The sequence below is a fragment of the Zea mays genome, chromosome 4, assembly GCF_902167145.1.
Source record: "Zea mays cultivar B73 chromosome 4, Zm-B73-REFERENCE-NAM-5.0, whole genome shotgun sequence".
NCBI classification, from domain to species: Eukaryota; Viridiplantae; Streptophyta; class Magnoliopsida; order Poales; family Poaceae; genus Zea; species Zea mays.
The window spans coordinates 205,344,531-205,369,210 of record NC_050099.1 but is presented as its reverse complement, the minus strand read 5'-3'; the positions used below and the strand labels follow the sequence as shown (position 1 = coordinate 205,369,210).

General features: G+C 51.7%; 2 protein-coding genes across 5 annotated transcripts in view; both read left to right on the top strand.

The window, feature by feature from the left end:
* LOC118477004 (lysine-specific demethylase JMJ30) overlaps window positions 1-10,875 on the top strand; it is a 34,714-nt gene extending 23,839 nt beyond the window's left edge. For 2 of the 4 annotated variants that reach the window (XM_035967506.1, XM_035967505.1), the window contains 2 exons: window positions 7,950-8,042; window positions 8,862-9,298. In XM_035967506.1, coding sequence (XP_035823399.1) covers window positions 7,950-8,042; window positions 8,862-9,041 — 273 coding nt within the window. In that variant the 3' untranslated portion in view covers window positions 9,042-9,298. Of the gene's footprint in view, window positions 1-7,949; window positions 8,043-8,663; window positions 8,785-8,861 lie in introns of all 4 variants that reach the window. The other 2 variants (XR_004857928.1, XR_004857929.1) reach the window with 2 other exon arrangements.
* An 8,340-nt stretch (window positions 10,876-19,215) lies between these two features.
* On the top strand, window positions 19,216-22,316 carry LOC100192884 (IRK-interacting protein). Its single transcript, NM_001138072.2, has 2 exons — window positions 19,216-19,648; window positions 20,604-22,316. The coding sequence occupies exons 1-2, from the start codon at window positions 19,385-19,387 to the stop codon at window positions 22,146-22,148; spliced, it is 1,809 nt and encodes a 602-aa protein (NP_001131544.1). The 5' UTR covers window positions 19,216-19,384; the 3' UTR covers window positions 22,149-22,316.
* The last annotated feature ends 2,364 nt before the right edge of the window (window positions 22,317-24,680 follow it).

The following is a 24,680-nucleotide window of genomic DNA, read 5'->3' as shown; positions in this document are numbered from 1 at the left end:
TCTAGGCGCCAACCTCGTCTCCTGGGCCGCCAAGCGGCAACCCGTCGTCTCTCACTCCAGCGCAGAGGCCGAGTACCGCGCTGTGGCCAACGGTGTGGCAGAGGCCTCCTGGATGCGTCAGCTACTACACGAGCTCCACAACCCTCTTCAGTGCGCAACCTTCGTCTACTGTGACAACATCAGCGTGGTCTACCTCTCCACCAACCCCGTGCAACATCAGGGCACGAAGCGAGCGTGTCGGCGACCTGCACTTCATTCGTGAGCGTGTCGCTGCCGGTGACGTTCGAGTTCTCAGCGTCCCCACCACGCTGCAGTTCGCCGACATCTTTACCAAGGGGTTACCGTCGAGTGTATTTTTAGACTTTCGATCCAGTCTCAACATATGTACAGGATAGAGTTGCGACTGCGAGATATGTTAGGATCTCGTTTAGGGTTTGAGGTTCTCCCCGTGAAATTACTCTCTCACCCCTGGGTAATAGGACATGCCCAGTTAACTCATGCCTATTAATATAACACCCAACCCCAAGTTAGGGTTAGGGTTTCTCACAGTTGGTTACTATGGATAATAAATATTGAATGTGCCATGTTTAAGAAGTTGGCCATTTTATTTATTGCATCGGCATTCATGTCCTACCACTATTTTCTTTTTGTTATTGTTAGTATGTTATGATGGTTTATTTATCTGACCACAATTCTAGCAACCGTGTTGCTGCATTGCTTGGCATTTTTTTTCTGCTTTCAGCAGGCTTTCTAGTGAAGTCTTACATAATTGTTGTTCTTATTTCTATGCTTGAAATTAAAATCACCAAGCTTCCTATAGAAACAACAGGCCGCATAAAAATAAGTTTGAACCCTTCCTATAATTTCACTGTGTTTGTTTCCTTTTGATCAAAGGCAAGTTACTTTGAGGCCACCAATCCCTGTAACTGAGGGAAAATGCCATTTAATTCTCGGTTTGACTGAAAGACTAATTTACATAGCAAGACAAACTCATGTGCTGTTGGAATATCTGGAAACATAGGCATGAATGCATGACGTTGTGTTCTTGTGGCGGAAACCCGTCCTTGAGCCACCTACAAACAATTAGCCTGGAGCGAAGACACCCGTCCTTGAGCCACCTACAATTAGGCCTTGTTCGTTTCTGCCGGATTGGTGGGTCGGAACGATTCCTGACCGGATTGCTTCTCTAATTTATATAAACTTTGATTAGCTGGAACGATTCCGGGTGCAATCCGACGGAAATGAACAAGGCCTTAGCCTGGAGCGAAGACACTCGTCTCTGAAGGCAGACTCCTTTGAGAAGAAGCAGACATTGCTTCAATTCGGTGACGCCTATTTCCCCCCATTGTAAATTAAACTCGTGAGTGTTAGCTATCTGTGTACATGGGCCTAGCCCACATCCCACTAGGGGTATATATCTGTTAGGGTTAGGGTTTACTGTAGCGACGACTGTTCATTCGCTCTCCAATATGGTACCAGAGCTCTAGGTCCAGCCGCCGCCGCCACCCCACCCATCCAGCCGCCATCGTCGCCTCTCCATGGCCGATCGGCCGCCGCCCCCTCCCTTCTCCGGCGACCCCTTCCCTCCCCTTCCCCTTCCTCTCTCCTACAGGGCGGCCCTCGCCGCGCCCCTGGCGGGCCTCTCCCTCGCGGCCGGCGCGCCGCCGGGCTTCGCCGCCCCCGCGGCGGTCCTCTCCCCTGCGGCCGGCGCTCCTGCAGGACTCGCCACCCCCGCGGCGGCCCCCTCCCCCGCAGCTGGCGCGCCACCGGGCCTCCCGGTCACCGCGGTGGCCCTCTCCCTCTCCCCTGCGGCCGGCACACCCTCCGCGGCGGCCCTCTCCCCTGCGTTCGGCGCGCCGCCGGGACTCGCAGCGCCCGTCGCGGCCTTTCCCTCTGCGGCCAGCGCGCCCTCGGCCCTCACTGCGCCCCCTGTGGCCCCTTTCCCCGCTGTCCCCGGCTCTGCACATCCCTTCGCTGCTGCCGGAACGCCGTAGGGCCACGCCTTTGTGCTCACCGCCACGCTTCCCCCCACTGTCGAGCCACCTCCGCCCATGCCGACCCAAACTGCAACCCTCGCGGCAGCCCCTGGCCACGACGGGTCCCCGCCGGCTCCTGCACTCTCCCTACCGGATGCCGCCCTCCTTCGCTCCCAGCTGCTGGCGCCCGGTTTTCCTCATGTCACCACGACTGGCGGGGGCCCCGTTCGTGGCTGTCCCCTGCCGACCACTGTCTACAGTCAGCCGTCCGCCATCATCTCCTCCCTGCGCACTCCTTCGGAAGACGCTGCTGCCATTCTCGCCGCCACCCGGGCGGCCGTTACGGCTGCTCGCCAGCGGGCCCAGGACGCCGCCCGTGCTCTCGAGCAGGAGCAGGCGGTTGTCGACGCCATTGAGCGCCAGTACGCCGAGACCTACCACCGTCTCGCTGGCAAGGGCGTGCCGGATGGCTCCCCCACATCCGCTCGCCACAGCGCCGACACCTTCGAGCCCGTGCCCGCCCCGGCCTCAACCCTTCGCGCCTCTCTTCATGCTCAGGCGGCGGCCCTCACCAGCATCCGGGCCACCGTCACCGACGTCCTTGCGCCGGCCTCCACTCAGTACCCCCGGTGGCACGATCAGGTCTTGCAGACCCTTCGCCGTTACGCCCTCGCCGACCACGTCCTCTCAGCGGTCCCTGACCCGTCAGAGGATTGGCTTCTGATGGACGAGGTGGTGCTCTCCTGGATTCATGGCACCCTCACGGCCGAACTTCAGGACATCGTTCGCGTTCCGGACGCCACTGCTCACCGGGTCTGGGGTGCTCTTGAGGCCCAGTTCCTCGGCCACCGCCAGACTCGGATTCTGTACCTCGAGACCGCCTTCCGTCAGCTTACTCAGGGCGATCTCTCTGTGGACGAGTACTGCCGTCAGATGAAGACGATGGCGGACACTCTTCGCACCCTCGGGTCCCCCATCACCGACGAGTGCCTCATGCTCAACCTCCTTCGCGGTTTGAGCCCTCGCTTCGATCGTGTGACGCCCATCCTCACCCGCCTGAAGCCTTTTCCCACCTTTGCTGAGGCCAAGGACGATCTACTTCTCGAGGAGCTTCGCCTCTCCGCCACTGCGACCGCCGCTCCCGCCACGGCGCTCTACAGCGCTCCTCGGGCTCCCCCCTCTGCCTCCGGGGGGGGATCCTCTTCGCCGCACCGGCCTCCCGCCGTCTGGATCCCTTCGGCAGCCTCCTGGCTCCGGGGGGCTCGCAGTCGTGGTCGCGGCCGTGGTCGCAAGAGTGGCCGCGGCAGCCGGGGCCATTCCCCGAGTGGCTCCCAGTGGCCATCCTTCTACAACCCGTGGACTGGCACCATTCAAATGTGGCCCGGGCCGTCCGCGGGCACCTCGGCCCCTCGCCCCGTCGCCCCTCAGCAGGTTTTCCTTGCCACTCCTCCTCTGGCGGCGCCCTCGGCACCTCCCCAGCCTCAGCAGGAGCTCCTTCCCCTCCCAGGGCCTCCGGCTCCACCCGTGTGGGGACCCTGGACCAATGGGTGGGACACGCAGTCTCTCGCCAACTCCTTCTCCACAATGACGCTGGCCCCACCCACCTCCGTCTCTGACTGGGTGGCTGACTCCGGTGCCTCCTACCACACCACCCTGGACGCAGGTACTCTGTCTTCCACCTATCCCCCCCACCCCTCCCTTTCGTCCTCTATCGTGGTTGGAAACGGCTTTGCCCTTCCCGTCACCTCTGTTGGTGACGCGGTCCTTCCCGGTCCTTTCCGTTTATCCAACGTTCTTGTTGCTCCCCACATCATTCAAAATCTTCTTTCCGTCCGTCAGTTTACTACTGACAACTCTTGTTCCATGGAGTTTGACCCGTTTGGTCTTTCTGTGAAGGACCTTGCCACCAGGACCCTTCTCTCTCGGTGTGACAGCCCTGGGCCGCTCTACACACTTCGCCTGCCTGCTTCCTCGCCACCGACCTCTGCGCCGCCTGTTCTTGCAGCCGCCGCCTCTTCTGTGACTTGGCACCGTCGTCTCGGTCACCCGGTCGTGATGTGATGTCCAAGCTCTCTAGCAGCACCTCCGTTTCTGGTTGTATGGGATCTTTTGAGCACCTCTGTCATGCTTGTCAGTTAGGTCGCCATGTTAGGCTCCCATTCCCCATCTCCTCTTCTAGAGCAGCAGGCATTTTTGATCTGATACACTGTGATGTATGGACATCCCCTGTAATCAGCATTTCTGGCTATAAGTATTATTTACTTATTCTTGATGACTTCTCGCATTATCTGTGGACTTTTCCTCTTCGTCAGAAGTCCGACACCTTTCCCACCCTGTCTCACTTCTTCGCTTGGGTCTCCACTCAGTTCAGCCGCACCATCCGGAGCATCCAGTGTGACAACGGGCGTGAGTTCTAGAACAATGTGTCCCGTGACTTCTTCCTCTCTCGTGGCGTCCACCTCCGCATGTCCTGCCCCTACACGTCACCTCAGAACGGCCGAGCTGAGCGGATGATTCGCACGACGAACGATGTAGTGCGCTCTCTCCTTTTCCAGGCTTCCCTTCCCGTTTATTACTGGGCTGAGGCCCTCGGCACTGCCACCTATCTCCTCAACCGTCTCCCCACCAAGGCGGTTGCCCACCCCACCCCTTACTTCGCTCTCTTCGGCGTCCATCCCTCCTACGACCATCTTCGAGTCTTCGGGTGCGCTTGCTACCCCAATCTCGCTTCTACTACTCCTCATAAGCTCGCCCCTCGCTCCACTCGTTGTGTCTTCCTCGGCTACTCTCCCGATCATAAGGGGTATCGGTGTCTTGACCTCGCCTCTCACAGAGTCCTCATCTCTCGTCACGTTGTTTTCGACGAGTCGGACTTCCCCTTTTCCTCCGCCCCCACTGCCTCCCATACCGACCTTGACGTTCTCCTCGACCTCGACCCTGTCTCCCCCACTATCGTGCCTCCCTTCCCCGCTGGTTCGCCCACTTCACCGTCTCGCGTGGCCCTGCCTGCGCCGCCCCCCGCCGCACTGCCACGTGCGGCCCCGACGCCCTCTACGCCGCCCTCCTCCGCACAGCTACGTGCGGCCTCGCCATTCCCGGAGTCGCCTCGCGCGACCCTGCCTGCGTCGCCCCCTCCCGCACAGCCACGTGCGGCCTCGCCGTCCCCTGCGACCCTGTCTGCCCCGCCCTCCTCCGCACAGCCACGTGTGGCCTCGACGTCCCCTTTGTCTTCCGCACAGCCCAGTGCGACACCGGCGCCTGCTCCGCCGTCTCGCTACACCGAGCCCATCCATACATACCAGCGCCGTGGTCGACGCGGCACCCCGGCTCGTTCCCGCGCCGAGGTCACGCCCTACCACCCCGTCGTCGTCCACCGTGATCCTCGCCACATCCACCCGATGGTCACCCGCCGCGCGGCCGGTGTCCTTCGGCCGCCTGATCGCCTGATTCTCTCTGCCACCTCCTCTTCAGCTCTTCCACCTGTACCCACGACTGTCCGTGGTGCGCTTGCCGACCCACAGTGGCGGCGCGCCATGGAAGCGGAGTACGAGGCCCTTCAGGCCAACCACACCTGGGACCTGGTGCCTGCTCCCCCTAGTGCCAATGTGGTCACTGGGAAGTGGATCTTCAAGCTGAAGTGTCACGCCGACGGGTCCCTGGAGCGGTACAAGGCCCGCTATGTGCTCCGGGGCTTCACCCAGCGCCCTGGGGTCGACTTCGACGAGACCTTCAGTCCGGTGGTCAAGCCTGCCACCATCCGGACTGTTCTGACCTTGGCGCTGGCCCGGGACTGGCCGGTCCACCAACTCGACGTCATGAACGCCTTCCTCCACGGCACCCTGACGGAGACGGTCTACTGCACCCAGCCGGTTGGGTTTGTCGACCCTACTCAACCCGACATGGTCTGCAAGCTCAACAAGTCCCTCTACGGCCTCAAGCAGGCACCCCGGGCTTGGTACAGTCACTTCGCCACCTTCCTGTGTTCGCAGGGTTTCTTCGAGGCCAAGTCGGACACGTCCCTGTTCGTCCTTCGTCATGATTCGGATACCGCGTACCTCCTCCTCTACGTCGACGACATCGTCGTCGCCGCCTCCTCCCCCGAGCTTCTGCGTCGCATCATCTCCTGTCTCCAGCGGGAGTTTGCGATGAAGGACCTCGGGACGCTCCACCACTTCCTGGGGATCACCGTCGAGCGCCGTTCCCCGGGCATGTTCCTCCACCAGCGGCAGTACACCGTCGACGTCCTCAACCGCGCTGGCATGGCTGACTGCAAGCCCTGCGCGACTCCAGTGGACACACAGGGCAAACTCTCCGCCATCGGCCCCCCGGTTGCCGATCCCACCGGCTACCGGAGTCTTGTCGGGGCCCTTCAGTACCTCCTCTTCACCAGGCCCGACATCGCCTACGCCGTCCAACAGGTGTGCCTTCACATGCACGACCCTCGAGAGCCGCATCTCACCGCACTGAAGCGGATTCTGTGGTACTTGCGGGGCACTCTTGACTTCGGGCTCCTTCTACGCCAGTCCTCCACCACGGAACTTCGCGTCTACACCGATGCCGACTGGGCGGGCTGTCCCGACACGCGCCGGTCCACCTCGGGCTACGCCGTGTTCCTCGGCGACAACCTCATCTCCTGGTCGTCGAAGCGCCAGCCGGTTGTCTCCCGCTCCAGCGCCGAGGCCGAGTACCGCGCCGTGGCCAACGGCGTGGCCGAGGCGGCTTGGCTCCGTCAGCTCCTCCACGAGCTCCACAGTCCGCTGACCACGAGCACCCTGGTTTTCTGCGACAACGTCAGCGCCGTCTACCTCTCCACCAACCCCGTCCAACACCAGCGCACGAAGCATGTGGAAATCGACCTCCACTTTGTCCGCGAACGGGTAGCTTGTGGAGCTGTTCGCGTCCTTCACGTCCCGACCACCTCACAGTTCGCCGACGTCTTCACCAAGGGGCTTCCGTCGGTGGTCTTCACGGATTTCCGATCCAGTCTCAACATCTGCAGTGGCTAGAGTTTCGACTGCGCGGGGGGGGGGGGGGGTGTTAGCTATCTGTGTACATGGGCCTAGCCCACAGCCCACTAGGGGTATATATCTGTTAGGGTTAGGGTTTACTGTAGCGACGACTGTTCATTCGCTCTCCAATAGTGAGTACACTGTAAAACATCATTGATGGTTGACCAGCATATGTTTCTTGCTGGCCCAGTGCAATGGATTATAGGGGAGCCCTCACTGCCCTCCCAGTGAACGTCTAAGAGGAAACTTGACCTTGCGGAACAACCTTTTTCATGCATTATGATTAAGAAGAAACCTCAACAACACAGACCCAGAGCCCCCACCTTGGCTTCATCGTGTAGGGCTGCATTGACCTGGGCCGACCACGACATTTTGGGCTAGTAACCACCAATGATGAGTGCACAGGGGCTGGCGCCCTGCCGCTAGTTTGGGTTGTCGGCGAGGAACTTTTTCTCCCACCAGAATATGAACCTGGCCGGTGCCTCCCTCAATTGAGGAGGTTACCATTACACTACAGGAGTGTTGACATGAATGTAGAAAAAGAAAAGACAAACTGATTGCACGATTGCTGTTGGCTTGGTGCTTGTTGTTATGCTACATCAAACCACATTTTCCTCAATAGTGATGAAACAATCGTACCAATTCTTTGAATGTCCATAGATTTTTGTCCTTGCATTATTCATGTTTTTAGCGAACTGTGTTTTGAGGCTTGCTCAAGTATGACTTGGATAAAAAAGATCAGCATATTTGTGGCTACTTTTAGTAGGTTATGGTGAACTGAAACCAAAGATATTCATAACCTTCAGTAAGTTGTATGGAACTATAAATGCTCTTCGTTCCTTTAGTTATTTGAATTTACACTGGCTGTTAGCTAGTTCAGAGTGCTGAGAGTGACATAGTGTGTAGATTAAGATTTCTCAATTAGTTCAATTAGTTGATGTATCTGGTTGTTACTCCTTGGCAGGTTTTGGGAAGGAAGTATGTTAGACTCTATCCTGCTTCTACATCTGTGGGCCTATACCCTAACACAGAAAGCATGCTAAGCAATACTAGTGAGGTGAGTTAGTAGTATGTTTAGACCAGTGATGCCTGCATGCATAAGTGACATGAGTGAAAATTTGATTGGATACCCTAAGGACTGATTTGGTGACCAATGAAATGGAGGGATCCCTAGGGAAGGAATCCACTTGCTATTCAAAGATTTTGAATAGCAAGGGGATTCCTCCCCTATGGATCCCCTCTATTTCCGTGGTCGCCAAACTAGTCCTAAAGCTGTCACCTTACCTTACTGTCCATAACTATTTTGCCTTACATAGTCTCAACCTCAATGTGGAGATTCTGTAAATGCGCTATTTTTTCTAATGATTCTAGTAACAAAAAAAAACCATGACAGTTAAAGTCAGGTAAGTAGCCTGTTTTAAACAAGCACATATATATACAGAATGATCCTTGCATGCTAAAAACACGACTGCAAAGTTTTGATTGGATACCCATAAAACTAGTATCAGTTTACCTTGTTATCCATAACCATGCTGTATTGCCTGAAGTTGTTCCGAACATGCTACGCGACAGTGAGATTCTAAAAATAGAGAGTCAGTCTTTATTAAAAAATAAAAAAGCAACTCTGGTAATAAAGTGAATATGCCAACTGCCATATATGACTATTTGATGGTGCTAGATTTTCTCCTGGACGCCCTGATCAACCCTATCATTCACGTTCAACTTTTGCTTCGTTACAATCCAAATCCATTCCGTAGCGTGTTGTGATCCTGAAGCTGCTCTCTGCACCGCCCAATAAGGTTAATTGAGTTCTATTGCAATCAAAAATCGGTCTGCATGTGTGACCTCTGTTGCTGCGTGTGATCTGTCTTGACAGGTAGACCTCGACAACACTGACGGAAAAGAGTACCCGGAGACTGCAGCTCTTGAGTTCGTGGACTGCGTATTGGAGGAAGGTGACCTGCTTTACATTCCCCCGAAATGGTGGCGTTACGTGAGATCTCTCTCTATTAGCTTTTCTGTTAGCTTTCGGTGGCGAACATCACAGCTTCCTTGAGGGGAGGTTCATAACGATGGTTTTGACAAATTTGATCGTACGTCCACGATGTCGTTCCAATCATCCTATTGGTAGAGACTTAATAAGAAGACTTCATTGAGCTGAGCCCATATTTCGTGGTCTAAGTGTTGTGTGCGGTCGCCTCACTAGACTGGGATTGTAAATTGTTTTCACGACAATGATTGGTTTCAAACATACTAAGCGGTACTATCAGGTACTAGTGTGGCCGTTTTATATTGTGAACTGATTCTGCAGTATGGCCTAACTGTGTTCACCGATTGATATTTTTTCTTTTCCTTTTCTTTTTCCTGAGTCAAAGGGAGCACGTTCAAATGTAACTTTGAGGGCGGGCCAGCATGTGAGATAAGTGGCCGTCACGACGCCGGATAACGGAGACGGCGTCTTTGCCGAGTGTTCTAAGTGACATTCGGCAAACAATTAACTTTGCCACAGCCCGCACTCGGCAAAGGGTCTACCAGCGGGGCCCTTTGTCAGCTTCTTTGTCGAGTGCTATAGGAGGCAATCGGCAAAGCTTGAACACAGCTTCCTTGAGAGGGGAAGTTCATAACGATGGTTTTGACAAATTTGATCGTACGTCCACGATGTTCCAATCATCCCATTGGTAGAGACTTAATAAGAAGACTTCATTGAGCTGAGCCCATGTTTTGTGGTCACTAGACTGGGATTGTAAATTGTTTTCACGACAATGATTGGTTTCAAACATACTAAGCGGTACTATCAGGTACTAGTGTGGCCGTTTTATATTGTGAACTGATTCTGCAGTATGGCCTAACTGTGTTCACCGATTGATATTTTTTCTTTTCCTTTTCTTTTTCCTGAGTCAAAGGGAGCACGTTCAAATGTAACTTTGAGGGCGGGCCAGCATGTGAGATAAGTGGCCGTCACGACGCCGGATAACGGAGACGGCGTCTTTGCCGAGTGTTCTAAGTGACATTCGGCAAACAATTAACTTTGCCACAGCCCGCACTCGGCAAAGGGTCTACCAGCGGGGCCCTTTGTCAGCTTCTTTGTCGAGTGCTATAGGAGGCAATCGGCAAAGCTTGAACACAGCTTCCTTGAGAGGGGAAGTTCATAACGATGGTTTTGACAAATTTGATCGTACGTCCACGATGTTCCAATCATCCCATTGGTAGAGACTTAATAAGAAGACTTCATTGAGCTGAGCCCATGTTTTGTGGTCACTAGACTGGGATTGTAAATTGTTTTCACGACAATGATTGGTTTCAAACATACTAAGCGGTACTATCAGGTACTAGTGTGGCCGTTTTATATTGTGAACTGATTCTGCAGTATGGCCTAACTGTGTTCACCGATTGATATTTTTTCTTTTCCTTTTCTTTTTCCTGAGTCAAAGGGAGCACGTTCAAATGTAACTTTGAGGGCGGGCCAGCATGTGAGATAAGTGGCCGTCACGACGCCGGATAACGGAGACGGCGTCTTTGCCGAGTGTTCTAAGTGACATTCGGCAAACAATTAACTTTGCCACAGCCCGCACTCGGCAAAGGGTCTACCAGCGGGGCCCTTTGTCAGCTTCTTTGTCGAGTGCTATAGGAGGCAATCGGCAAAGCTTGAACACAGCTTCCTTGAGAGGGGAAGTTCATAACGATGGTTTTGACAAATTTGATCGTACGTCCACGATGTTCCAATCATCCCATTGGTAGAGACTTAATAAGAAGACTTCATTGAGCTGAGCCCATGTTTTGTGGTCACTAGACTGGGATTGTAAATTGTTTTCACGACAATGATTGGTTTCAAACATACTAAGCGGTACTATCAGGTACTAGTGTGGCCGTTTTATATTGTGAACTGATTCTGCAGTATGGCCTAACTGTGTTCACCGATTGATATTTTTTCTTTTCCTTTTCTTTTTCCTGAGTCAAAGGGAGCACGTTCAAATGTAACTTTGAGGGCGGGCCAGCATGTGAGATAAGTGGCCGTCACGACGCCGGATAACGGAGACGGCGTCTTTGCCGAGTGTTCTAAGTGACATTCGGCAAACAATTAACTTTGCCACAGCCCGCACTCGGCAAAGGGTCTACCAGCGGGGCCCTTTGTCAGCTTCTTTGTCGAGTGCTATAGGAGGCAATCGGCAAAGCTTGAACACAGCTTCCTTGAGAGGGGAAGTTCATAACGATGGTTTTGACATATTTGATCGTACGTCCACGATGTTCCAATCATCCCATTGGTAGAGACTTAATAAGAAGACTTCATTGAGCTGAGCCCATGTTTTGTGGTCACTAGACTGGGATTGTAAATTGTTTTCACGACAATGATTGGTTTGAAACATACTAAGCGGTACTATCAGGTACTAGTGTGGCCGTTTTATATTGTGAACTGATTCTGCAGTATGGCCTAACTGTGTTCACCGATTGATATTTTTTCTTTTCCTTTTCTTTTTCCTGAGTCAAAGGGAGCACGTTCAAATGTAACTTTGAGGGCGGGCCAGCATGTGAGATAAGTGGCCGTCACGACGCCGGATAACGGAGACGGCGTCTTTGCCGAGTGTTCTAAGTGACATTCGGCAAACAATTAACTTTGCCACAGCCCGCACTCGGCAAAGGGTCTACCAGCGGGGCCCTTTGTCAGCTTCTTTGTCGAGTGCTATAGGAGGCAATCGGCAAAGCTTGAACACAGCTTCCTTGAGAGGGGAAGTTCATAACGATGGTTTTGACAAATTTGATCGTACGTCCACGATGTTCCAATCATCCCATTGGTAGAGACTTAATAAGAAGACTTCATTGAGCTGAGCCCATGTTTTGTGGTCACTAGACTGGGATTGTAAATTGTTTTCACGACAATGATTGGTTTCAAACATACTAAGCGGTACTATCAGGTACTAGTGTGGCCGTTTTATATTGTGAACTGATTCTGCAGTATGGCCTAACTGTGTTCACCGATTGATATTTTTTCTTTTCCTTTTCTTTTTCCTGAGTCAAAGGGAGCACGTTCAAATGTAACTTTGAGGGCGGGCCAGCATGTGAGATAAGTGGCCGTCACGACGCCGGATAACGGAGACGGCGTCTTTGCCGAGTGTTCTAAGTGACATTCGGCAAACAATTAACTTTGCCACAGCCCGCACTCGGCAAAGGGTCTACCAGCGGGGCCCTTTGTCAGCTTCTTTGTCGAGTGCTATAGGAGGCAATCGGCAAAGCTTGAACACAGCTTCCTTGAGAGGGGAAGTTCATAACGATGGTTTTGACATATTTGATCGTACGTCCACGATGTTCCAATCATCCCATTGGTAGAGACTTAATAAGAAGACTTCATTGAGCTGAGCCCATGTTTTGTGGTCACTAGACTGGGATTGTAAATTGTTTTCACGACAATGATTGGTTTCAAACATACTAAGCGGTACTATCAGGTACTAGTGTGGCCGTTTTATATTGTGAACTGATTCTGCAGTATGGCCTAACTGTGTTCACCGATTGATATTTTTTCTTTTCCTTTTCTTTTTCCTGAGTCAAAGGGAGCACGTTCAAATGTAACTTTGAGGGCGGGCCAGCATGTGAGATAAGTGGCCGTCACGACGCCGGATAACGGAGACGGCGTCTTTGCCGAGTGTTCTAAGTGACATTCGGCAAACAATTAACTTTGCCACAGCCCGCACTCGGCAAAGGGTCTACCAGCGGGGCCCTTTGTCAGCTTCTTTGTCGAGTGCTATAGGAGGCAATCGGCAAAGCTTGAACACAGCTTCCTTGAGAGGGGAAGTTCATAACGATGGTTTTGACAAATTTGATCGTACGTCCACGATGTTCCAATCATCCCATTGGTAGAGACTTAATAAGAAGACTTCATTGAGCTGAGCCCATGTTTTGTGGTCACTAGACTGGGATTGTAAATTGTTTTCACGATAATGATTGGTTTGAAACATACTAAGCGGTACTATCAGGTACTAGTGTGGCCGTTTTATATTGTGAACTGATTCTGCAGTATGGCCTAGCTGTGTTCACCGATTGATATTTTTTCTTTTCCTTTTCTTTTTCCTGAGTCAAAGGGAGCACGTTCAAATGTAACTTTGAGGGCGGGCCAGCATGTGAGATAAGTGGCCGTCACGACGCCGGATAACGGAGACGGCGTCTTTGCCGAGTGTTCTAAGTGACATTCGGCAAACAATTAACTTTGCCACAGCCCGCACTCGGCAAAGGGTCTACCAGCGGGGCCCTTTGTCAGCTTCTTTGTCGAGTGCTATAGGAGGCAATCGACAAAGCTTGAACACAGCTTCCTTGAGAGGGGAAGTTCATAACGATGGTTTTGACAAATTTGATCGTACGTCCACGATGTTCCAATCATCCCATTGGTAGAGACTTAATAAGAAGACTTCATTGAGCTGAGCCCATGTTTTGTGGTCACTAGACTGGGATTGTAAATTGTTTTCACGACAATGATTGGTTTGAAACATACTAAGCGGTACTATCAGGTACTAGTGTGGCCGTTTTATATTGTGAACTGATTCTGCAGTATGGCCTAGCTGTGTTCACCGATTGATATTTTTTCTTTTCCTTTTCTTTTTCCTGAGTCAAAGGGAGCACGTTCAAATGTAACTTTGAGGGCGGGCCAGCATGTGAGATAAGTGGCCGTCACGACGCCGGATAACGGAGACGGCGTCTTTGCCGAGTGTTCTAAGTGACATTCGGCAAACAATTAACTTTGCCACAGCCCGCACTCGGCAAAGGGTCTACCAGCGGGGCCCTTTGTCAGCTTCTTTGTCGAGTGCTATAGGAGGCAATCGGCAAAGCTTGAACACAGCTTCCTTGAGAGGGGAAGTTCATAACGATGGTTTTGACAAATTTGATCGTACGTCCACGATGTTCCAATCATCCCATTGGTAGAGACTTAATAAGAAGACTTCATTGAGCTGAGCCCATGTTTTGTGGTCACTAGACTGGGATTGTAAATTGTTTTCACGACAATGATTGGTTTGAAACATACTAAGCGGTACTATCAGGTACTAGTGTGGCCGTTTTATATTGTGAACTGATTCTGCAGTATGGCCTAGCTGTGTTCACCGATTGATATTTTTTCTTTTCCTTTTCTTTTTCCTGAGTCAAAGGGAGCACGTTCGAATGTAACTTTGAGGGCGGGCCAGCATGTGAGATAAGTGGCCGTCACGACGCCGGATAACGGAGACGGCGTCTTTGCCGAGTGTTCTAAGTGACATTCGGCAAAAAATTAACTTTGCCACAGCCCGCACTCGGCAAAGGGTCTACCAGCGGGGCCCTTTGTCAGCTTCTTTGTCGAGTGCTATAGGAGGCAATCGGCAAAGCTTGAACACAGCTTCCTTGAGAGGGGAAGTTCATAACGATGGTTTTGACAAATTTGATCGTACGTCCACGATGTTCCAATCATCCCATTGGTAGAGACTTAATAAGAAGACTTCATTGAGCTGAGCCCATGTTTCGTGGTCACTAGACTGGGATTGTAAATTGTTTTCACGACAATGATTGGTTTGAAACATACTAAGCGGTACTATCAGGTACTAGTGTGGCCGTTTTATATTGTGAACTGATTCTGCAGTATGGCCTAGCTGTGTTCACCGATTGATATTTTTTCTTTTCCTTTTCTTTTTCCTGAGTCAAAGGGAGCACGTTCAAATGTAACTTTGAGGGCGGGCCAGCATGTGAGATAAGTGGTCGTCACGACGCCGGATAACGGAGACGGCGTCTTTGCCGAGTGTTCTAAGTGACATTCGGCAAAAAATTAACTTTGCCACAGCCCGCACTCGGCAAAGGGTCTACCAGCGGGGCCCTTTATCAGCTTCTTTGCCGAGTGCTATAGGAGGCAATCGGCAAAGCTTGAACACAGCTTCCTTGAGAGGGGAAGTTCATAACGATGGTTTTGACAAATTTGATCGTACGTCCACGATGTTCCAATCATCCCATTGGTAGAGACTTAATAAGAAGACTTCATTGAGCTGAGCCCATGTTTCGTGGTCACTAGACTGGGATTGTAAATTGTTTTCACGATAATGATTGGTTTCAAACATACTAAGCGGTATCAGGTACTAGTGTGGCCGTTTTATATTGTGAACTGATTCTGCAGTATGGCCTAGCTGTGTTCACCGATTGATATTTTTCCTTTTCCTTTTCTTTTTCCTGAGTCAAAGGGAGCACGTTCAAATGTAACTTTGAGGGCGGGCCAGCATGTGAGATAAGTGGCCGTCACGACGCCGGATAACGGAGACGGCGTCTTTGCCGAGTGTTCTAAGTGACATTCGGCAAAAAATTAACTTTGCCACAGCCCGCACTCGGCAAAGGGTCTACCAGCGGGGCCCTTTGTCAGCTTCTTTGCCGAGTGCTATAGGAGGCAATCGGCAAAGCTTGAACACAGCTTCCTTGAGAGGGGAAGTTCATAACGATGGTTTTGACAAATTTGATCGTACGTCCACGATGTTCCAATCATCCCATTGGTAGAGACTTAATAAGAAGACTTCATTGAGCTGAGCCCATGTTTCGTGGTCACTAGACTGGGATTGTAAATTGTTTTCACGATAATGATTGGTTTCAAACATACTAAGCGGTATCAGGTACTAGTGTGGCCGTTTTATACTGTGAACTGATTCTGCAGTATGGCCTAGCTGTGTTCATCGATTGATACTATTCTTTTTCTTTTTCCCGAGTCAAAGGGAGCATGTTCAAATTGTAACTTTGAGGGCGGGCCAGCATGTGAGATAAGCCAGCCAGAATAATGTTGGGTTGGCAAATTTTGCTCAATTATATATAACTTGAGAGCCAGCATGTTGCGATTGGCTTTTACCCTCTGCGAGAGATAAGACAACCAGAATAATGCTGGGTTGGTAACTTTTGCTCAATTATTCTGAATACATCCAATGTGTGCTCCTTGGTGTCTTGTGGCCTTGTGGGAGCCTCAGGGGTGTAGACTGGCAGGCGCTCAGGGTTTACCTCTCTACGTCACTAGAGTTTGAGGAGTGGAGATAGAAAAGTTGCATTAGCCATGATATCATTCGTCGCGGTGAGTTCGCTAGAAAACATTTGGTTTGCCTCACGTACTCTCTAGTGCAAGTAGGCAACACGCATTCGGTGGCGACGCAACTTTCCAAATCACAGCCCACTGTCGCTCGCGGCGCGGTCCCCGGCCCGCAACCGAAAGCGTTCGGCTTTCGCCCCGCGGCTGCATGCACCATGCATGACAATGACAGGCGCCGCCTGGCCTGCCTACGATGATGACGGGGTAGGGTCGCCCACAGCACATGCTCATCGCCTTTGCGTGCATGCATGCATGTCCACGACTCGCATTCCCATGTCTCATTCTCATCGCTACCTTCCTTGCTCTAGCCAGATTCTGGATCGTCTCCGACTCTTCCCTCACATCGAACGGTAGAGTCATTGCTCCTTGGTTTTTACTGATCTGCTTGTTCCTTGGTTCTGATCAACACGTATTGAACGGCCGGATTGAAATATCATTACATTCTTAACACCTCAAGTATCATTACATTGTTGTCAGTAGCTAGCAGAACACCTTGGATTGATGTGCCTTCCCATGTCTCATCGCCACCTGTGGTGCCGACGCAGGGGACGATGGGACAAGAGTGCCTGGCGGCGCATGGGAAGGGACACTAGCGCCTGCTGGCGCAGGTGTCATGGCACTGGTGGGCACTGGTAGTCGTTGCTCGGCTCCATCTTCACCGGGTTGATGGGTTTAGCATAATGTGTAGAAGAAAATGGGGGAATCCATAAGAAAGCCCATATTGTTCGTGGCAATGGAAATAGAGATCACTAACGAGCACTCATCCAAATGACCGGTCCGAGCACGGCTAGACCCGACATGGATTAGAATCGTGCCGGCTCGGTCCGAATTAGCTAGCGGGTCGTGCCGGCCCACGACCCCAAGCGAGGCCCAGACATGGCCAGTTAGATTAATAATCCTGTCGGTCCGGCCTACGACCCGACTGGCATAACAGGTTCATAACAATATATGACGTTTAAATGATAAAAATATCCTAATAGTATGCATTTTTAGGGTTTAAACCATATTTATTAGCTCTAAACATTTATTTACACCCACATAACCAACAAAAACATATGTTTCTTGTGTTTTATACTCTATATTTAAGTATAATATATGTATTTATATGAAAAGTAGAAAAAATAAAATCGGGCCGTGTCGGGCCTAGCCCGCCGTGCCACGCCTTCGGCGCAGGCATGGCCTGGTGACCGGGCGGGGCCGACACGGGCCCGGTTCAGTATGTGCCGAGTTCGTGTCGGGTTTCGGGCGCCCGGCAAGTCCGATCCGTTTAGACATCTCTAAGCACTCTTGCGCAAATCAATCAAGGGTCTGTTTGGTTGGGCTGTGGCTGTGAAAAAAGCTGCTGTGGGCTGTGAGCTGTGAAAAAAGCTGCTGTGGGCTGTGAACTGCTAAAAAGCTAAAAATCGTTTGGTGGAAACCACTAAAAGTCGCTAAAAATTCTTCCATATATATTTTCACTGTTCCACCTAAAAGCTGCTAAAAGCAGGTCCAGAGGTGCTTTCAGTTTTGCACTACAAGAAAGTCAGCTTTTAGAAAAAACTGCTTTCCAGATTCAGCCCTTTGGTTTGACTTTTTGGCTTTTAGAGGGCAAAAGCCAAACCAAACACACCCCAAGAGTGGTAGGAGCTGTGAAGTTGTCTCGGGTAGGAAAGGACCCTTTAAGTTTATATTGCTGCAGGAGAAAGAGAAGGGCACAGAGCTTCTATATATCATTAGACTCTCTCCAACAAGACCCGGTAAATCACCTTATACACTAAATGTAGCGGATGAAGGCATTCGGTATGCCTCCAACAACAACCCCTATAGCATCCGGTAAAATTTAGGGTGTGTTCATCGTCCGCTACTCCTGACGGACTCGCTGTCGCTCGCTATACACTGTTTCACTCGCGCGTCGAGTTCACTCCCGTGCTTGACTTCATCGTCCCCGTCATCGAGATCCTTCGCCGTCGCTCCTCCCCGCCCAAGTCCCACGAGGTCGCCTCACGGTACATGAGCTCCAAGCATCCTATGCTTTGGTCAAGGTCGCCGTAGCTGTCAACGATGGTGAGCTCGACTGCTTCGTCGTCGTCCCTGTTGCTGCCCCCTCCCACGGAGCAGAAGAAGTTGCCTTGCCGCCGTAGTCCGAGCAGCGCGTACAGCCGAGCAGCATGACCGAGAGGGAATACACGAGGGAAGAGGAAGACAGGAGGGGCGACGGGAGGTCGGTCGTTTACCTCGTGGTGCTCTGCATACTGCGCACCGGTTCATGGCTTGGCATGGAAATCGTGGACGCCTGATTCCTGATCGACGAAATGTCTGACAAGCAATATACACATGAACGATGTTCTGTTCCATACGAATTTATTTTAGAAAACTGAGTCGGTTAGCTTTTTATATTATTTGCTCCAATATAAATGTTTGGTAAATTATTTGCTTAAATATGTAATAATTTTATTTTCACCACAAAATCAATATGTACTGTATAGCGTATTTTAATTTCGCGACATATAAACTGTTTTTTAAGCGGTGAAAAACTAATATGTATTGTGAAATCTGGTAGCACTGTAGATATAGAGGACCGAATTTAGTGGACGTTGTTGGAGATGAAGAAGATATAGAGGACAGAATCTTTTAGAGTGTGCTGTAAAGGATAAGGAATATTCCTTTAGGGGGTGGAATTTAGGGGACGTTGCTGGAGACAGCCTTAGATTTCACCGGACGGTTATAGGTGTACTGATTCGCACCAAGAAAATGCCCAAGTTTTAGCGCATGAATATAGAAAGCCATCCATACATCTAATTAACACATGATGGAGAGGGGTCAGGAGAGCAAGAGAGATGTCTTTTCTCGCCACTTTTATCTCACTTTACCCTTGAGACCCCTCAAAATCTTCATGAGCCTGGACAAAAATAATACTCATGCTGTAAACATATAAAAATAGAAGTGAAAATAGAGAAAATAACGGATTGCTCGTTAGTAACCAACTGTGAGTGAGCCACTCATGGACTCCAAGACATTCCGTAGAATAGAGATGACGCAAGTATTAAATATACATTACAATAGAGTAATTATATAAGTATAATTTTAATTAGCTACATGTGATAATGTTAATATCATAGAGTGTACTATGGGCTACATTATTAAACTTTAGTAGTAGCCTGAAAAAGCGTTCCGATTCCTTCCCTCGCCTATCTGCCTCCGGCACGGCACCACACACACAGTCTCAAGTCTCAACTATAGTCTCCAGTCCCCCGCCTCCACGCCTCCGGCTCCGGCCAGCCGCAGTAATTGCAGCGCAGCCCAAGCCACCACCACCAGGCACCAGCCAAAGGTGCGGCCTTTGACCCCGCGCCGGCGCCATGGCCGCGGACGCCACCGCTTCCCCCTCCTCCTCCTACCTCCCGCCACCGCTCCCGACCTCGCGCCTGGACATCCAGGCCGCCGTCGCCGAGGCCGCCGAGCTGCGCGCGCTCCACGCCGCGCTCCTCCAGGGCGGCGGCGCCTCCAATTCCGGGACCTACGCCAGCGCTAGCCGGAGCCCCGCCGTCATCCGCCTGCCGCCGGCGCTCGCCAGGCCGGCCCCCCTGCCCACGGCCGCCGAGGACTACCCCGTGTTTGCCCCGGTAAGCTTGCCGGCAGGCCTCTGAAACTTCTCGCGCCCACGTTCGTTCGTTTGTTTTGTTGGTACCACGAGCAAGGGTTCGCGTCTGTCAAAAGGTGCCTCTTTTGTTGCTCGATTCGCATGTCCCGCCTTCCACGCTAATGTTTTTAGCAAATTTCGTGGCTGTTTGATGCTAAGTTAGTGCTGGCGTCGACTGTTCTTCTCGCCGCGACCGACAATGTTCTTTTCAGAGAGGGTAGCTTGGGTTTCCGGGTTCAATAGATGGAATTTGGTTGGAGTCAAGCTAGAAGAAGCCGAGAACAGTATACTTGATTGCGTTCTATTTCACTGAAGCAAAGATGTAGGTCGATTAACCTGGTGGATCTGCCGTCTAGGTGTTTTCAGTAACTCCCAACTAGATAGAGAAAAACCAAGGATTTGTCGACATGAATCTCGTCATTTTTTTGTACTTACAGTTGCCGAGGGATGATTTTTCTACTCGCACGCTTTGGCGGAATGTGATGAGCCATTTCCTCAGCATTAGACTGAGCTTTATTTAAGCTGTCAGGTTCTCTGTAAAGGTTGTTTTGCTGCATAGTGGGACACCATTACATCAGAATTTGAAAATTCAGAGTCTCCTGGACCCCAAACGATGTGCATAATCAGTTGCTCTTTTAATAAGAAAAAATTAGGCAGAACTCTGCTTTTAAGAAAGCGTAGTACAACAAGAGAGTATGGCCACAAAGGGATCAGCAGAACTGGCTGGGGATGCCAGCATACAAGTAGAGTATGCTGTCTGGCTCTCGCTGTAAACTTGAAGAATCATCAGTATGGTAGCATCACTCCTCCACTGAAATTATGAAACATTAAATGGTTCTGTTAAATGTGTTGCCTGCTGGTACAGCATTTTTCGCTCCACGCTTGCTGTACTTCCGATTGATTCCAAACCTTGCTGCTTTGCTTTGGTGAATTCCCAGATGTATGATGAGGAGCCCTTGGGCGGAACGAACTGCATTCGTCAAGATAACAGGAGCCTGTCCGAGAACTGGAGCGGCGTCGGTTTGGACCATGATGGCCTAGAGGACGACGAGGTGGCCTTCTCGGATTTCGACAACCACAACACCTTCTCTTCGTCGAACAGCGAGCTCCATCTCTCTTCGTCGAACGAGCACCTGCGGAACAGAAGGGCGTGCAGAAACCATCCGTCCTTCCTTCAACCCACCGCCCTTGCTGCTGACGGTTTGATCAGGTCAACCAGCAGGATGACTGACTTGACTGAATTCAAGGTCGTTACGACGTGCAATACCTGCAAGCCTGCGACGATCAATCGTGGGGACGACGCCAAGTCCTTGAAGAACCTTGATTGCACCGTGCCGCTGTCAAACTACCACCCCACTGTCGCCGCCTTTCCCCGGACAAGGCACAAAGGACCACAACATATCCTCTCCTGGTTGCTACCAAAGTCAAAGAGGAAGCCGAGGCCAGATGTGTCGCCGACCACCGTGGAATGTGAGAACATGTCGCAGCTTCTCAAGGACTGGGGCGTGTTCTCGCTGGACTCCCTGAAGAAAGAGGTTGTCGAGGCCAACGAGCACAGGGACGCCGCCCTGCAAGAAGTATCAGAGATGAAACTATCACTCGGAGAACTGACCACCAAGATAGCGAGCCTGGAAGCGTACTGTTCGGAGCTGAAGAAGGCTCTAAAGCAAGCGACAAGCGCGAAGAGCATGCAGTCTCATCACTCGAAGAGATCGTCGACCAGGTCGGTTAGCGGGAGTCCCTTGCCCGTCAGTCACGAGGTTATGGTGGAAGGGTTTGTGCAGGTCGTGTCCGAGGCCCGCCTCTCCGTAAAACAGTTCTGCAAGGCGTTGATACAGCAGGTCGAAGAAGACGCCGACAACGGGCTATCAGAGAAGTTAAATCTACTCCTGCAGCCGTACCAGATCACGCTCGGCGACAGGCGCCCGAAGCTGGTGCTGTACCACCTGGAGGCTCTGATGAACCAGGCGATGTACCAGGACTTCGAGAACTGCGCGTTCCAGAAGAACGGGCCGCGCAGGTGCCTCGACCCTAGGCAGGAGCGGCAGGAGAGCTTCGCGTCGTTCGTGGCGCTGCGCAACCTGAGCTGGAGCGAGGTCCTGAGGAAGGGCACCAGGCACCACTGCAAGGAGCTCAGCCGCTTCTGCGACCAGAAGATGGGCTGCGTGGCGTCGGCCCTGATGAACTGGTCGCGGCCGTGTTGGGCCGAGCCGCTGCTGCAGTGCTTCTTCGTGGCGTGCAAGTGCGTCTGGCTGCTCCACCTGCTGGCCTTCTCCTTCAGCCCGCCGCTGGCGATCCTGCGCGTCGAGGAGGGCAGGGCGTTCGAGCAGACGTACATGGAGGACGTGCTGCTCGACATGCAGCGGTCGCAGGACCATGAGCCGCCGCCATCGGCGCGGGTGAAACTCATGGTGGTGCCTGGGTTCTACGTCCAGGACAGGCTGCTCAAGTGCAGGGTGCTCTGCAGTTACATCAGCGGCTAGATCTTTGTTGCTGGTCGAAGGATGTTCTAGTGTTCTTTTGACTGATTGTTAGTGTGATGCAGTAGCATTTGTTGTTCAGCTAGGTTGCAACTGGGATGCCAGAATGCCATTTTGACCGTTGACGTGCCTGTCAGATGTATGCATGGTTTTAACTACACATTCCTCCAACTATCGTGCAGCTTAGAAGCAAGTGATTAATCGATTCATCATGTTGGTCACACACGAATACTAACGAAACCAAACAAAAAAAAAAAACTGGTCATGCAGCTATAAAATTTATATTTAATTAATTCCTAAAGCTATCGATGCATGAACAGCGGATAAACCACGTATAGAAGTTAAAAGTATATTCACATAGTAGATTACATCTATATTGAATGAACTCATCGTTACTCATAGCGGGATTACTCTAGCATGGTCGTAGATGAGCTTGCACTATCGTTGAAGCCTGTAGACGCCGTAATACATATTTTTTAAAAATGGTTTGAAGTGAATAATATCAATAAAATATGTGTGCGACGCGGGGCTCTAGCGTCATCGTTACTACCTCTTGCCATACTAACCCCTGGCCTCCGTAGTCTGGGCCTCAGCGTGGCTCATCGTGTTGCTGCCGCGTCTCAACCGAGGCTAACTCCGACGCCAACAAGGTGCCAAAGAGGGCTTCCTTTGTGGCAACGCCGCCATGAAACGACAACGGAGGAGGGGACAAAGAAGCCCCCCAACCAAGAGGAGTACCAGCATCAGCGCCAAGCACGCATCCTCACTCGTGAAGCCGCCCTCCACCAGCAGCAGGAAGAGCTCTACGCCCTCATGCAGAAGATTGACTGCACCTACGAGGGTGTCGAGCGGAGGCATCTCGAGGCTGAGAGGCCCTGACCAAGAAAGGTGCACGACCTACTCATTGAAAGCAGCGATGGCGTGAAATATTTCCTCAGTCCCGAGCAGAACATGGTCGCAGCAGCCATGATGCTCCCATCTATCCCGGAGCCAGATGAGCCAGAGGCGAAGGTGATGTACCAGAACCTCCGCAACTTGGTAGAGAGGACCGCCGTACTGCAAGTCGAGATCGATTGGCAGCCCCTCTTGGCCTCTCGTGACAGAAAGTTGTGGTAAGGCTTCACACTTAAGTCCCTAGAATTAACAGATAAACCCTGGTATTTATGGCCCTGTTTGGCACAGCTTATTGTTGAGCACCATTTTGAGTGCGTGGACGGTCCGGCCCTGGGGCCGGACAGTCCGCGCAGGCGCAGAACAGATTAGGGTTCCGAGTTTCTTGCTATGTTTGTTGGCGAAAATCTCGGGATAAGCTCGGAAATTAGTTTGTAAAGGGTCCAGCCCCCCTCCTCTATAAATAGAGAGGTATACGGCCGATTTGTAATCACCATCAATCGAATCAATACAACTTCTATTTCGCATTTTATCCTAGGAGTAGTTCTAGTCTAGTTTAGGTTTAGCCACTCGATCCCCAAATTCTTCGCCTCTCTTCGACTCTACGCCGATTAGAGGAGTCTAGGTCGGCCTGCCGAGCCTAGACAACTCCTAGGATCTCTCCTCCCCGACGGGGTCCCTCCCGGGAGCGAGATCCAGGCGCCGCCGGCGATCTTCCGCCGCCCCTACGCACGCGCGGACCGTCCGGCCGTCTGGCAGGAAACCCTAGCCCCTGCGCCAGGTCGCGGACCGTCCGGCCCCAGGCCGCAGACCGTCCGCGCCTGACCAGAGAGCACCGCCGCCGGTTCTTCTTGAGTATTTGGCGCTCCAAAAAGGCGTCAACATACTTTTTGGCGACTCCGCTGGGGACAACACATATAGACCTATCAAATCGGCTCTCAATGGCCGGTTCAAAGGATAGCTCTGAAGTTTCCACCAGCAATATCATCACACCGACATGGGAAACCTTGCCGGCTGAAGAACAACTCCTATTCGAGGAGCGTCAGGAGCAGCTGATCCAAGAAGCAAAGACGAAGTTCCTGGCCGACTTCAAAGTGGACAGGAACAACAAAGTCGTTCGGCAACGGGCGACGGATCTGGCTTCGCTCCGATCTACTACGATTACCCCCAATGTAAGTAACACCAACGAACTCCAATCTCTTAAAGCTTACATAGACGAGCAGCGAGAACAGTTGCAACGTATCGTAGGGGATATACAAAATGATCATAAAAGGCTAGTGCGTGTGCTTGATAAGTCTACTATGGCAAATCTTCCTTCGCACGAGGTTGAATTGAGGGAATACACACATAATTCATCGGCTACAGGTTATCATGACCAGTCACAACCCCTTCATGGGATGCCGATGGACATGTACCCTGGGCAACGACAGCCTCCCACGCACATCGGCGATAAAATTGTCGATCTGCACATGTCCGGACCGTCCGTACGTGGGCGCGGACCGTCCGGGCCAGTGGCGGCTAATCCCTTTTTTAGAAGCGAATTACCGAGACCTGCACCTAAGCCACCACATGCCGTGCAAACCCTAGATAACCCATTCGGACCATCTGCATATGGCACCAGACAGTCCGAATATAATGTCGGAC